The sequence below is a fragment of the Rosa chinensis genome, chromosome 2 (genome assembly GCF_002994745.2).
Source record: "Rosa chinensis cultivar Old Blush chromosome 2, RchiOBHm-V2, whole genome shotgun sequence".
NCBI classification, from domain to species: Eukaryota; Viridiplantae; Streptophyta; class Magnoliopsida; order Rosales; family Rosaceae; genus Rosa; species Rosa chinensis.
The window spans coordinates 5,247,827-5,263,054 of record NC_037089.1 but is presented as its reverse complement, the minus strand read 5'-3'; the positions used below and the strand labels follow the sequence as shown (position 1 = coordinate 5,263,054).

General features: G+C 45.9%; 1 protein-coding gene across 1 annotated transcript; it reads right to left on the bottom strand.

Annotated features, from left to right (window-relative positions):
- Positions 1-265: 265 nt before the first annotated feature.
- On the bottom strand, positions 266-4,980 carry LOC112186732 (protein unc-13 homolog). Its single transcript, XM_024325230.2, has 5 exons — positions 3,979-4,980; positions 2,730-3,596; positions 2,133-2,588; positions 1,785-1,974; positions 266-1,691 (listed from the first exon to the last, which is right to left on the bottom strand). Exons 1-5 carry the CDS (start codon positions 4,492-4,494, stop codon positions 757-759), a joined length of 2,964 nt encoding a protein of 987 aa, XP_024180998.1. The 5' UTR covers positions 4,495-4,980; the 3' UTR covers positions 266-756.
- Positions 4,981-15,228: the final 10,248 nt, after the last annotated feature.

The following is a 15,228-nucleotide window of genomic DNA, read 5'->3' as shown; positions in this document are numbered from 1 at the left end:
TCTGAGACATAGGGAACTTGATTCAATTCTTTCCAGTTCCTTACGGATCTCAAAAAATTAAATTTGCCGACGAAATTTTTTTTCGCCATATTTGTACTAGTGATTAAATTAATAATCCGATCGGAGTATTTTCGTTTCTTCTTCAAAATATGGCGATAACCATATGTAACATGACCTGCTTGATTATGTGAAAATTTGTACCATGGGGTTATAAAATGAGGTTCGTAATTTGGTTGACTGAAATGCTACTACCATGCTCCAATTGTTCTCGGAAAATTTCCCTGTTTTTTATGTACATGTTCAAAATACGACAAATTTCGCAAGAATGCAGTTCGATCAGTTTTTCTCTGCCGGAAAGTGCCACCGACAATAATTGGATTCAATGTAGAAGAAAGCTGAATGACCTCACCACATTCCGTCAAGTGCATTATTATGAACACAACAGAACAAAGAATAGTAGTAAATACTCGCCGACCCTTGAAGATTACAAATTCCAAGCCTTATTGAATCCTCTGGATTAAGAAGGAAGTCCACTGCTCCCCTGAACTTCCTTACTAACTAAGCTCTGAACAAGCAGCATATGTTATCTGTGGTGAATAAATACACTATACATGTGAATACTATGCCTCCAATTGAACAGCTCTTCTGACAAAACACGATTATCTCCAGAGCTGTTGAGGGGTGATGTCGTACCGAAATGACCCTAGTTGCTGCTGAAACCATGCATTCAGTTGTTGTCATTCATCACCACAGTTGTTACAGCTTTTTAGGCAAATTGTAAGTCTTCTTCAGAAACTTGGCTGCAGTCTCATCATTCCTATGACATAAGACACGTAGAAGTGTATTTGGGTCATTGGAATTCCACTCATCGGAAGTTGGAGGCAATGGCAGGTGGGACTTCGCAGAAGAGCCATAGTTCTCCAAAGTCGTGCGCTTGAACTTTTCAATAAGGCTATCAGTCTCAGTACGGTAGAGAGGAAGGATGTCCTTAACAGTGGTTGACAACTTAGCTATTAAATCAGCTGGTAATCCATCCCCGTTTGACCAGAACAAATCAGTCAGAAATTTAAAATCCTCCTCTATTATGTTAGAATCTCTCAGTGTGAAACTGCGGGAAGGGCCTCCAGCTAGCAAAACCAACAAGAACCCATCAAAAGAAGCTTTCATGACATCCGTAATAAGACGCGTTCTAACTCTGTTGTGAACTGTTGACGAGATAATCTCCAAAAATTGCTCAAGTTCCTGAAGAAATGGCTCAATTCTACATGAGGGAGCATCCACATTATACAAGCCATCCCAAAGAACATGACTTAGTTCATGGAAAACAACCTTGTAAGCTGTTGCCTCACAAAGTTGTTGGATCCCTTCGAAACAAGCAGGTGCTGAGAGCTCAAACATTTTGCCCATCCCATTCGCAAAATCTCCCTTTTGAGTGGATTCCAAGTTCCCAAGATGAGCAACAATCCTCTTCTCAAAAACTCCCAACTCCATTCGAATATGCTGCAGAGTATTAATGCGAACACAAAGTTGCGGAATCCCAAATGAACCATCCCCATTTGTACTTCCAACCTGAGATTTCCTCCTCTGGTTTATATGTGACCTTTCCTTCTTCTTGAATACACCATGAAATTTTGATCCCGCTGAACATCTAGTCAAAGCAGGCAAAGTGGGAATGAAGGTAATTCGGGTTCCTGCACAGATCACAAGAGAAGTGGTGGTTATAATGGAGATTGAAAACTTCAAATTCAATGCACGAGAGCAAGCTTTGAAAATAAGATCTATACCACAGCCAGTCTTGGCTTTCGATACATAGTATTGAAGACATCTATCAAGACCAGTCTTCAATTCTGGAATCAAGCCAGGATGCATTGGTATAGGCAACATAAAGAATGCTTCCAATGTTTCATCTACAATGCGTAAAACTTCAATGGCAGAAGGAGCAAAGCGTTCTTTGTTCGCTTGTGGATTCCAGACCTGCAGAATAAAGTTCACAACATCAGATCCATGAAGTGTGTAATAGTCTCAAGTTGGGCAACTGAAACTTGACTAAACCATCACAGTGGGACACAGTGCACCAGAGGAAACTTCAGCACAGTTTCTTCTTGTTGTTGGTCGAGACAGAAAATCCATACCTCTTGTTGCAGATTTCTGTCAACCCATTCCTTCAGCCTGTCCAATCTTGTCCTTATCCAAGCCTTCGCAAGCTCAGCCATTACAGCTTCAGCCTCATAAGGAGGCATCTCCTGTATGATGGATTTCCCGCCATCCTCACTATCTACTGAATCTTCGACAGCAATCTGCACAATATCTTTCTCCAATTTGTCAGCAGCTTTTAGTACTTGTACAGTATCAGGAGTCAACTCACTGATACCATCCACAAATTGCTTGAGCTTGTCTCCATAGCAAGAATGCAGCGTAGCCATAGCAACACCCGTTGCAAAAGGGTGCCATCTCTTCAACACTGGACCAAATATATCTTTCTCACTAAAGGCCAGTTCGCTAACTTCTGTTGCAAGGACGGACAAGGTAGGAATACGATTATTTTGGCTCTTTGATAGGCGCTTGTTGGAGCCCACTTTTTCCAGTTTCTGCCATAAGAAATTATACAGAATGTTGAGCAATATATTTTAGAGCAAAGAAGGAAAGACAAGGAAGCTTGGTAATATAATTCCAAGCATAATACACATTACAGCATTTAGTATAATTGCTGCAGAAATATGAGAACTTGCCTGAGCAAAAGCAGTGCGTATTGATGATCTTATGTAGGTGTCAACCCTGTCACGTGCCACATCAACTTCTTTTCTCTTCCTACGATACTCGTGAGAGATATCCTCTACTAGTACTTTTGCTGATAATACCCCCAGGGAGACAATGTTTTGCATCGACTCAATATTGCCAGCGTTGAAAACATCACGGTAGGCAAGAAGCCTTCTCTCAGTCCAACCCAGTATTGTATTCAATGTTGAACTTACGATCTTCAAATAAGATGGATCTTTTGTGGCATTGGCATCTTGCTGAACTTCCGCCAAGAGGTTATTGGCTGCAAACAGCAGGTCATTATCCACTTGGCCAGTTGTAACATATCGATGAAATAAAACCCATGCAAAACACAGATTATGCAGAATTTGGTTTATTCCAAGGACTACCCAGGTCTTCTTCATGACTTCTAAAACCTCATCAAGCTCTTCAATAATAGAAGTTTCTTCATTCAGGTCAAAACACGATTCCAGGAGCTTTTGGTAGAGCCTGAGATTCAACGGAAACCCATCTGCCCAGTGGCATGTGTCGGAAACAGTACCATCAAACGATCTGCAGGCAAGCGACATAACAAGACTGCGGAGAACTTGCATTGTCTCGGTGTTCTTTCCAGTTTCCATGGGTTTCTCCAAGGCCCCACGTATAATCTTCCGGAGCTGTTGAGGAGCGGTGTCTTTTCTATCCGACGGCATATGAGGATACACCAGGAGTCCCACTTCAAGAACCTTCAAATTCCTCCTCTGCCAAGCTTCATACTCCTGCTGATTCGCAAAATCTAACGACCTGAAATGCTGTAACAGCTCCAGAGGCAAAACCATGCTCTCTATCTTTCGTCCGAGCTGATACAAACACAGAAATAAATCCCAAACACATCAAACAGTCTGGATTACAATAACACATACAGCTAAAACCATGCATTTCAACAACCTAATTCACATTCCCACATCCCAGTTAACACAATCCAAGCATTACTTAAGAAATACGACAAACTTCATCAGAAGTGCCGAAAAATTTACAGTAGCTAAAAAGAAGTGAATAGTTATGAAATAACAAATTTTACTAGAGTTTCTGATTCCTCAAACACTAGACATAAAAAAAAACAGTTATCAATACAACAGTGTCAGATTTTTGATTCACAATTCGATTTTCCTTGATTTATTTCCTTGTAAATCTATTACAGTAACTATCACAAATATTGAAAATCAAGAAATCACTACTGACCTGACCAGCAGCAACTCTGAGAAGGGCTCTCCTGATTCGGGTATCGGTCTGCTCCGAAACCCTCATCTGGACCCGCATGAGCTCAAAAACCGACCCGGACCGTTTACTACTCCCACCGAGCCTCTTAGACGACGCCGTTTGCTGCAAACCCAGAGCCTTCTTCGCCGATGACGTCAGCGACCTCTGAAGTGACGACAGCGAGGAGGAAGAAGAAGAAGACTGGGAATTCCGGTCGGTGATCTTCTCCGACTGCGGGGTGTAGGTGAGCGGTTTCGGGCCGGAGCTCCGGCAGGCTCCGACTAGGATCTCGTAGACGGTTTCTCGGAGGTCCGAGTCCGAGAGATGCGGGCCCAAGTCCCCGAACGGGTTGGGCAGGTCTTCGACCGGGTAAACGGGCATGACGACGCGTTCGGGTTCGGGTTCGGGTTCGGGTTGTGGAATTGGAATAGGGACTCTGTTGTGTCGTCTGGAACCACCAAAGGAGCCGAAAACTCTGTCTCTGATAATCTGGGCCATTCTGGGAAACAAAAAAGGAAGAGACTTTGGGTCAGTGGGGACAGCTTTTTGGTTTTGGGTGGTGGGTTATTCTTGCTTGACTTTGAAGGAAGCCATGATTGTGATGATCAAGTTTTTGGAGTGTGATATGTTAGGAAAAGGCACTGAATTTGAGAAAGCCCCACTTTGTTTGTTTGATGGGATTGCAATTTGGGGGAAGATGGGATTTTGGATTTTGGAGGAGACAAGAAAATTAGGACTCTTTTGAAATTTAAAAAAAGGGAAGAATCAAGAATGAATAGAATAGAATGTGTAACAGTTATCAGGGGAGTTAGATATGGGTATTTAATGTCAAACTTGTCACCATGTCCAGGAAAGACCATGTCTATGTCTTTGTTTCTGATAGTAGCTTACTGAGTCCGAGTCTTGGAATTAAAGATGAACGGGTCTCTTTGTCACCATCATACTATTACACCTTTCATCTTCATCTAAATCTGCTTCATCTGATTTTTTGCAGTGAATTCTAGAGGTTGAAGTTTAAGAAAGAATTAGAAAATGGATTTGTTTATGTAGTTGGCTGAGCCCACAGAGGGGGGGGGGGGGGACATAGACACTTGGCAGTACCATGTTGTTTCCTGGATTTATTTCCAAATCAGACAACCAGTTTCCACTTCCAGCTTCCCAGGTTGTGCTAGTTTTGTCCTTATGAGCTTAAAACAAGTCTGGTAATTGTCTAATGATTCTTATCCATGACCAGAATATGGAGTACATCAGGAAAGAAAATCTGGGTTCTAAATGGAAATCTGAAAAACTGAAGTGAATATCTGCTTTAAATGTTGGAGAGGTTAGGTATAGTTCAGCCAAAAAGGGTCAAATGCTTTAATGTAACTTTTTCCATATGTATTCACATCTCAATTCCAACCTCTCACCTATATTTCAACCAAAGAAAATGAAATGTAACCCACCAAGGAATTTTCTATATAAATTTCCAACTTTTCAACCTCATGGATTGACACCTCTTTATTCCTTTTATTTTCTGTTAGCTCAGCATCTGCTGTTGTCACAACTCACAAGCATGAAGCATTGCTTTATATCTACCAAAATTGAGGTACAAAGAACTAGAGGAAATATTAGCATAAATTTGTTATTTTCTCTCTAGTAAATTATTATTCTATTATTAAGACCACCATCAGAAGCTACAGAACCCTATGGGACACAAGGCCTGCATTAGTAGCATTTGGTTGAATATGTAAATAGTAGTTTGAGCACCTCTTCCATTTGGCACCCTTTTTCCTTTTCAAGTCAGTAAGCTTTCCTTTCGTATTGTTTGGATTACTCTTGACCTAACAGAAACATTGTTGGATTTGTATGATTGTATTTATGCCATTGTTTATGTAGATGTTGTTATCATCTTTTGCAATTGCCCTTGGACAATTGAGACCACTGCTTACGCGTTAACCCAGTCAATTAGATAGATTCATACCCAGCAAATGGCACTAGGAAATGGTCAAAAGTCTTGAATCTAAGAATCATATTGGTAAAGGTGAAAATACTGAAACTTTGTTAGGTAACTTCTAAATTATAATAATATAAACGTGATTATTCAGTTTGCGTATAGTTCAAATAATATTCGTGATTGGTGGGGTGTGTGTGTTTGGTGGGGTGGTAAGGCTTTGGTCTCATATATAAGAGGTCAAGAGTTCGAGCCCCATCAAGGGTGGGAATGGAGTGGGGTTTTTTTTTAAAAAAAAAAAATAATAATAATAATAATAATAATTATTCGTGATAAAACTATAATAATTGTCTTCACATGAACATGAACATACCTTAGCTTGATTACTTATTTTTGTTGTTGTGTTCACTATTTAGCGACATGTAGTTTGAGTGAGACTCCTATAACAGAGAAACCATAATTCAAATTCAAAGCGAGAACTATGAAAGCTGCTACTAAGGGTAACTAAGCTCAAGCTTTGTGACGCCATAGACTTCTTGTACTCCAGCGGCTGCGCCACCGCTGAGACCTCCACTAGGCTCGTGCTCCAATGCTTTCAAGGCAACAATGTTACGCAAGTAAGGAGATTCTCACATGGACCTTCACTAGTTTAATCCCACCAAGACTTTTGACCTTCCTCCATAATTGGATCCTGCAGCTATATGCCAAGTTTGGGGAACTTGGTCACGCACAGAACCTGGCCCATTGATAAAATGTGTAAGAAACATGCTTACTCTTGGAAGTTGGAAACCATAATCTGGGACTGTTGAGGAATTGGGGGCAATCTTTGATCGAATGCGTTCTCGAGATTTGGTCTTTTACGATACGGTGATTGTGGGTACGGCTGCAAATGGGTGTTGGAGCAAGGCGTTTGAAGCTTTTGTGAAAATGCAAGAAGGGCTTTTGAGCCTTCACTCCTCAGAGAGTATACGTTTGTTAGTTACGTTACAAGTTTGCCCCAAGTTATTGATGGATTCTAGGCTGGGGAAGAAAATTCATGGCAGAGTTGTTGGTATGTTCAGAGAGAATTAATGTTTCTCTTTGGAATGCATTGATCGATATGTATGCCAAGTATGATAACATTCATGTGTCTCAATGGTTGATTGACGCATTGGTTAACAAGAATATTATGTTGTCATAGAACATGATGATTCCGGATTTCCGGGGTAGAGGGAGTCTTACGTACGGCACCCGCACCACGTGGCAGTGGGGCGGGCCAATCAGTGCCCAAGCATGGGGTATTTTGGGTCTTGCATATTAAAAATCAGGGGCAGTTTCAGAAAAAAGGGAAAATTTTGAAATTTTTAATTGGAGGGCCGCATGGCCCCACCACGTAAGAATTTTACTTCCGGGGTATCTTAAAATTGGGCAGCCTGAGAATGCATTAATCTGTTTCGTGAAATGCAATTATTCGGGTTGAAGCATGACCAGGTTGTGCTGTCACATGTTCTCAGAGCTTACTTCCAATGTGGATGTATAGTTGAAGCAAGGAACACATTTGATGAAATTAGAGGGAAGGATAAGACTTTTTGGACAACAATGATAGTAGGTTATGCACAGAATGGTCGGTAAGAGGATGCTTTGGCATTGACGCACTGTTGAGTGACATGTTATCGGGAAAATCTCAGATCATCATCGCTGTATCATGGCCAGGTTGTTCATGGAAAGGCAGTTCATATGGGAATTGATGATAATTCGCTTGTGTCTACTGCTCTCTTTGACATGTGTTTGGCTCCAAAACCAGCTGGTGTGCAAACAGTCTCTTTTGGGCGAGTGGTTGCGCAGGCGTGCCAGCACCGCGGGGTGCAGTCGTTGGGGTAGTCCCGTGACCTGACTTCTTTTCAAGCGTTGTGGACGAGGAGAGCACCAACCTCGTCACAGGGTTCTTTTCTTGCCTTCCGGAGAAGGACTTCTTGCCTTACGCGGGTAAGGGCTTTGGTTGTGGTCTCTTTGCGTTCACTGAATCGATACTCAACTTGAAAGCCGAGCAAAGCAATCACTGGGAAGTTTGAGAGGAACACGGGTTTGCTAAAGCGTGACTTTAGCTTCGCTGGGTGCGAGGGCGTTACCCTTGCTTCGCTGGAAGTAACAGTGGCGGTTGTGCTCGCAGTCGGCTCCTGGGGAGACTGGGACTGGAAGTACGGTCGCCGGGTTGAGCTGGTGAGGCTGACAGTCGGCTCGCGAGGAGACTAGGACTGGCGGGCGGTCACCGGGTTTCAACGAGGTTGAGGGTTTGCTCCGGGGAGGCTTTGTAATCGCTGGGATTGATTGATTCGAGAGAGGTCCTTTTCTGTATTGTCTTTAGCCTCTATATATAGGCTATTGCAGATTCATTGTCCAAATAGGAATGAAATACTATATTTTAGGCCGCAGTTATTGGCCTTGAATCAAATCAAAACTCTTAATAGTCTTGATATCTATCGTAAGCGATAACTAATGTTATCCGCCTCTGTCGTCGCTAGAATGTAGGCAAGTATCGGCCAGAGAAACATTTTGCCTTTTAGAATCCTAGACGTGATCGCTGGATGCGAGCAGTAGGATACGCACGTATCAAGTGCAAATATATCTTCGCGCCCTTCTAAGCGCTCAAATCTTCATGCAATTAATGATGATATCTCCTTATGAGATATGGGATAAGCAGCATCACGACCCAAGTCCATGTAATCCCATTTTGGGCCGCAAGTATCGGCCCACTGGCTCAGACCCACTAAAGGATTTTGCCAAACTTACTTTTGGGCTCAAACATTGCCCCCAGGCCCCGAAATCAGGCCTGCTAAAATGCAACTGATTGAAGGGGACTTAAAAAGAAGCGTCGGTCGCTTGAAACGATGCCATTAATAAGGGTCGCGTCCCCTCATTTGTGAAACGCTTTCTGTCGCATCGTTTCCCTCACAAAATTCTTTATTTAAACTCACAGCCGCACTCATCTCTGCTCCATCTTCTTTGCAAACGATCCAGAAATGGCTCCCCCTAAGAAAATTGTCGTCGATCAGGAAGAAGAATTGAACGAAATGGCTGCTCGGACTTGGGGCACCAGTATCGGGGCTCGCATTCATCTAGAGACCACTATTCACCGACCCCTACTCCTTCGTTTTCCAATCACCACACCGGATTAGGCCCAGCACCGCAAGGTGTTATCCCAAATGATGCCATCGCTATGTATGGTCTTCCTGTCCGGCGGCCCATTCTAGTCCTCCGAAGGACTCCCGGAGACTTTAGCGGTTGGGGTGTCCAAAACCATCGAGCCAAGATAGGGAATTGGCCATCCTCCATTAGCGCGCAGGAAACCTCTTGGTATCGCGAGGCACGGGCGCGAGATCTAGGTCGCTGGAATGCTGCGGGTATCACCCATGCTATTGATTTGTGCTTCCACCTTCCTCGCGGTGGTAATCGCTCGCCACTCGCTGCCTTCCTCTGTTTCTGGAATACCTCCACCAACACATTTGACTTCAGATTTGGTCAAATGAGCATTACCCTGTTGGACATCCTTGCCATCACTGGCCTTCCCATCGATGGCGAGCCGTATGTGCATGGTCAATTTGACTCGACCGATTTCACTTTGACCATGGCCCAGCAAGGCCGCAGCGCTCATAGTGGTTCATACCCAAGATGGCTGGCATATTACAGCCGGGAACACAATGCGACCGGAGGAATCGCTTTCCTTGAATATTGGCTCTGTAAATTCGTATTCTGCACCTCCTCCTGCAAGCCCACTGGTACCTGGACCTATTTAGCAACGGCCCTCTACAACGGCCGCAACATCGGGCTCGGACAACCGGTCTTGGGTGCTATTTATCGCATGCTGTACCAAGCGACGATGCACCCCTTTGAGACCAACATTTCCGGACCCTTCTGGATTTTGGACTTCTGGATCCAGACCTACTTCCCATTCTTCCGCCGCGAAGATATCCTGCTATCTCCGCCGGTCGATCAACTGTTAGGTCGATGGTTTTGTTGCGAGGACAAGTACTCATCTCCCCCCTACTCTGAGTGCTTTTCTTATCTGTACTTGCTAGACGACATGCCATACTGTGATTTAATTCTGGGGAGACGATTCCCTTCTGTGTTACAATATGGATTCCTCCCTGGCGATCCTCGTTATCCCGACCGCGCTCGCTTGGCGTTCCGCCGCGCCATCTCTTGTTCAGACATTCGGCTCGCTACCGAGGAACTCAGCTATGAGCTCTACGCTCCTAACCATTTCGCCCGCCAATTTGGCCTTGTCCAATTGGTACCAATCCCTCCGTATGATGCCTGGAACTACAACACTTCCTGGAGAAGATTCGGTCCACCTTCCGGGCCCCCACCGGCACAAAGTATGCTCGTGCTGGTCGACCTTCCAGATTGGGCCCAAAACCTAGAGGCTGTCGACGGAACCGAAGAAGGGTATGAGATTTGGTGGAGAGAAGTCTCTGTCAACTGCTGGACTCAACCAGATGACGAACTCTTCGCTACTCTCTTTGGCGAGCTCAGGAACCCATACCCCACTGATATTGAAGTGCTCGCTCGCTTTTCTGAAGATGCCAACAGGCCTCGACCCCTCCAAGTGGTCAGGCCTACGCGAGCTCCTCGCCCGGCCCAGGCTGGCATCGTAATTCGTGAACCACCTCCAGAAGTAAGTACTGCAACTCTAATTTCTGCAGACTCCTTCTTTGTTTCATTTACTCATTCTTGTTTGTATTAGGGGAGTGCGCCGCGCCCTGGCCGCCGCACAAACCATGCTTCAACGGCCGCTGGACAGACTGGAAAACAAAAAACAGTACTTGCTGAAGCTACAGCTGAAGGCTCTTCTTCCTCTTCTGATGACGACGATCTACAAACCGTAAGCACCCTTTGTCTTCAGGACCAACTTTGTGATTTGAATGCTAATCTCTCGCTTCTCCCAGGTCGTGGCTGCTATAGCCCGCAAGCGTAGTCGCTCAGATGCTCATACTGGCACCTGGGAAGAAGATGAACCGATGGCCGACCGGCTGGTAAGAAACAAAGAGCCTATGTTAGAAATTATCCCTGTCTCTGCCTAAGTTTCACACCCTTCTCCTTTACAGGTTCGTCGCAGACCATCCAACCATGCCGGGGAAGGCTCTTCAGCCGCCGCTCAAGGGACAAACGCTTCGCGAGCGCCAACATCCGTGGGACCTGAAAATCTTCCACCTCCCGTCAGCGCTGATGGCGGCTCAGCCTCTATCCCTGTGCAGATCATAGAAGATAGTTCCGATGAAACGGAAGAGAATGCGCCCCTTCCGGACGCATCAACTGAGGAACAGCTCGCTACACAGCCACCAGCACTTGCATCACCTCATCGCAATCCTGATGAGGAAGCTCAGGAATCCGCGCCAGTAAACGTCTCATGCGAGGGTCCTGTGGCAGAGGTATTCTTAATTGAAAATTGGTGCCTTAGTTCTTATTCTTCTTGTACACCTGACCGTCTTTCCTTATTGCAGAGTGACGTCCCTGTTGAGGAGGTCGCTGTCCCTGACCCTGCTGAACCTGCTGATGATGGCATGGCGAATCAAGAACCTGCCCCCCAGATTCCAGAGATAGTTGCTGATATGGATGCAGTACCAGAACAAGTTGCGGCCCCGACCATCGAACCTCAAGTAGGCCCTGCTGCTGCTACCGCTGACGCAGACATCATCGCTGCAGTTCCTCCTCCTGAGCCCCCTAATAGGCTGGAAAGACTTGTTCGCGTACTCGAAGTGGCTCCCCCGAGGGTCGCGGATGAAGCGAGGGACAATCTGCAGCGACTCCTGGGTCCTGACATTTTACTGCCGGGCGCAGCCGCCAGAGCTCAAGAATATCTGATGGTACTTCGCCGCGAACGCGCCATCGCTGAAGATGAATTCGTTGAAGTATATGAGCTCTTGCAAAATCTTCCTGCAAGGATCAAAGATAGGACGACCGCGGCCGCGCAGGCCAGGCAGGTTCAGGTTCACTATCACGGCCTTGCACAACAAGCAGAAGTATCTCGCGACTCTCTAAGCGATCAAGCGATTCGCGTTAGGGATCTGAGAATCTCACAGAACCACCTTCGGACCCACATTCAGGATCTCCAAACCCAACTAATCGAAGCCCAGGCCCAACTAGTGACGGTCACGGCCCAACTGGCGCAGGAGGAGCCTCAGATAGAACAGCCCCTAACGGCGCTAGAAGCAATGTCTCAGAACTTGGCTCAAGCGCGCGAAGCAGTTCGACAAGCAGAGCACGCTGCTGCCGACGCTAGCTTTCGTCTGGATGAGCACTTGCTTCGCTTGACCCATGCGGGTCGAAAACTTTAGGCCTCCTGTTTTAGGCCCATTTTACTTTGTATAAGGATATGTTTAATATATACAATATTCAGCCCGCTTTGTTCGGCCCAAATATCACTTAAGGTTTGCCAATTAATGAAAAGCAAGACCGTTGAAAAGATAATCCTAATTTGGGCGGTTGCTTTCTTGGAGACCGTCCTGCTTCCCACGCGTTTCAATATCTTCCATTTCCGAGATAATCGCATTTAACCGCATTGATTCTCTTATTGATGGCGTTGAAAGCGTCTCAACTGCCTACCGCACGGTGTGAGATCAACCCTATAAATACCAGCTGCCAAAGAAGAGCGATAACCCAACCACCATGTTTCTTCCAAAGATGAACTCGCCAGCCCTGTTGCTTTTCCTCCATTTTCTAAAATCTTCCTACCGTAATCTCACCCTTAGCCACAGATTCTTAGGCTTCATGGCTTAATCTCAAGACCTGGTTAGGCTTCATGGCCTAATCTCAGGTCCAACGGCGTGTCTTTGGTTACTGAAAATCTGGATGAACTTGCCAGTCTCAGTTAAACCGAAGAACACGCCGCGCTCCTAACGCGGCAGAACCAAATTCTGAGGAGTCCAACTTTTCAGATTGCCTGCGCGGAGCAAACGGAGGAGGGGAGGAAGGCCACTTTGAGGCTTTCCTTTCTGCCTCCACGGTCTATCTCTGGGGCTTGGGTACGCACTTTCTGATTTACCCCAGGAGGTAGATGTGGTTGTGAGTCACGCCTGCTCTGGAGCCCAACTCTGCCTGGAAGAGAGGCCCCAGAAGGGGAGTGAATTTCCCTCTTCCTCCAGCATCGATGATAGCAGCGGCGACTTAGATGGGAGGAGGATCTGATCATAGGGGAAGAATGCTCTGAGGTGGTTGCGTCTAGATCCTTCTCCACACGGCCACGGCGAACACTTTAAACTTTCATGTCTGTAGCTCGCATGTGAACCTGTATTGCTCTATTCTGTTGTATGCTTCTGGCCGCAAAGCCACTTTATGAATAAAAATGCTCGATTTACTCAAAAATCTGTACAAACGCAAAATCAAAAATAATCCAAAATGAAAGCCTCTTGTATAGGCCTTTGTATTTAAAATAACACGTTTTGTCAAGATCATGAATAACAACCTAGTAACTGATAACATGGACTATAATCATAAACAAAACCTCTTGTATAGGTTCTTAAAATGAAGCCTCTTGTATAGGCCCAAATAGATATTGAGATGTTGCCCCCCAATGTTCAGCGGGAGCAGAAACAAAACAGAAAGGCCACAGAGAAAAGGCCGAATAACCATAACGCTGCGAGCCGATGAAGATTAAGGTTGCCCCCCAGTCGGAGTAAAACAGAGTCGGGAGGATCGTCAAACTCCCAGACACTGGGGTAATATTTTTTCAAAAACCGACCGTTAATAGGGTTGCGATGGATAGCGCCGTCGATGTCTTTGAGGTGAAAAGCACCGCGCTCCAATATTCGGTGGATAACAAAGGGTCCCTCCCATCGCGGCGTCCATTTACCGCGACCGGTGACCTTTTCACCCAAGGGTAAAATGGCCTTCCAAACGAGGTCACCTTCTTTGAAACTGCGACCCCGCGTCCTCTTGTCATAGGCGCGGGCGATACGCTGCTTGTCCATCACCAAATTGTCCAAAGCGGCCAAGCGCTGCTCGCTTAAGTCTTCGTGCTCTTGCCACATTGCTTGAACATAGTCCTCACCAATCAAATGATGCTGTTCCTGGACTCGTAAGGAATGCACATTAATTTCTAATGGTAAGACAGCGTCATGTCCAAACATAAGCGCGAACGGCGTCGTGGCGGTGGGTTACGTTTAGAAGTGCGATAGGCCAAAGTGTCTCGTACAAAGTATCGTGCCACTGTCTAGGATTCTCCACCAACATCTTCTTCAGTAAGGTGATGATTATCTTGTTGCTCGCCTCCGCCTGACCATTAGATTGAGCATAGTACGGAGTACTATGTGTGAACTGAATGCCAAAGTCATGCACCAGCTCTTCAACGGGGCCTCCCATGAATGCTGCCCCCTGTCCGACACCAGCACTTCAGGTATGCCAAACCTGCAGAGAATATTACGGAAAATAAACTGGCGAATGGTAGTGCCGGAGGCCTCCTTTAGAGGTTCTGCTTCAACCCATTTCGTGAAGTAATCAGTGGCGACAATGATAAACTTGTGCTGTAGGGAAGAATGAGGATGGATCATCCCAATCAAGTCCAGCGCCCAGCCTCGCGCAGGCCAAGGTTTAATGATAGGTTGCATAGGGATGTTAGGAACATGCTGGACAGGACCGTGTGCTTGACAATCCGCACAGCCTTTGGCGAATGCAATACAATCCTTCAAAATGCTGGGCCAATAATAACCATGACGTCGGAGGAGCCAACGCATCTTAGGTCCGGCTTGATGAGATCCACATATCCCCGTGTGCACCTCGCGCATCAATCTTTTGGCCTCGCGACCGTAGACGCATCGAAAATCTATACCATCTTCGCCACGTCTGCGTAGTTCATCACCTCTAAGGAAGTAATTCAAGCAAGGAAACGAATTTTCCTATCAGCGCTGGAGTCTGGTCGGTTGAGGTATTCAATCAGTGGGATCCGCCAATCAACATCAATAGGCTCGAGTACCGCAACCACGGGATCATCTGGAGGATCAGGGCGAGCAAGCCACGAAGGTAGTGTGCGGCGCTCAACTTTTAGAATGCGCTCGCGCACTCCGTATTTCAAGCTAATGCCCGTAGCCAGCTGAGCGAGCTCATTGGCAGCAAAGTTACGTTCACGTGGTATATGTTCCATACCAACATCTGTAAATTGGTCCAGAAGCTCAATGGCGCGACTTAGGTAGGGGAGGAGCAGCCAACTCGTACAGCGATATTTTTCCAGAAGCTGATTTATCACGAGCTGAGAATCTCCGCGAATCTGAACGTCCCGGACGCCCATTTCCAACAGGACTTCGAGTCCAATGATGAGAGCTTCATATTCA

Excerpts from the sequence above, each read along its gene's own strand:
- LOC112186732 (XM_024325230.2), bottom strand. The coding sequence starts at position 4,494 with ATGGCCCAGATTATCAGAGACAGAGTTTTCGGCTCCTTTGGTGGTTCC. Across the intron at positions 2,589-2,729 it reads TACGCACTGCTTTTGCTCAG|AAACTGGAAAAAGTGGGCTC; the intron begins GCAAGTTCTCAT and ends TTCTTATGGCAG. Across the intron at positions 1,692-1,784 it reads GAAAGCCAAGACTGGCTGTG|GAACCCGAATTACCTTCATT; the intron begins GTATAGATCTTA and ends TGATCTGTGCAG.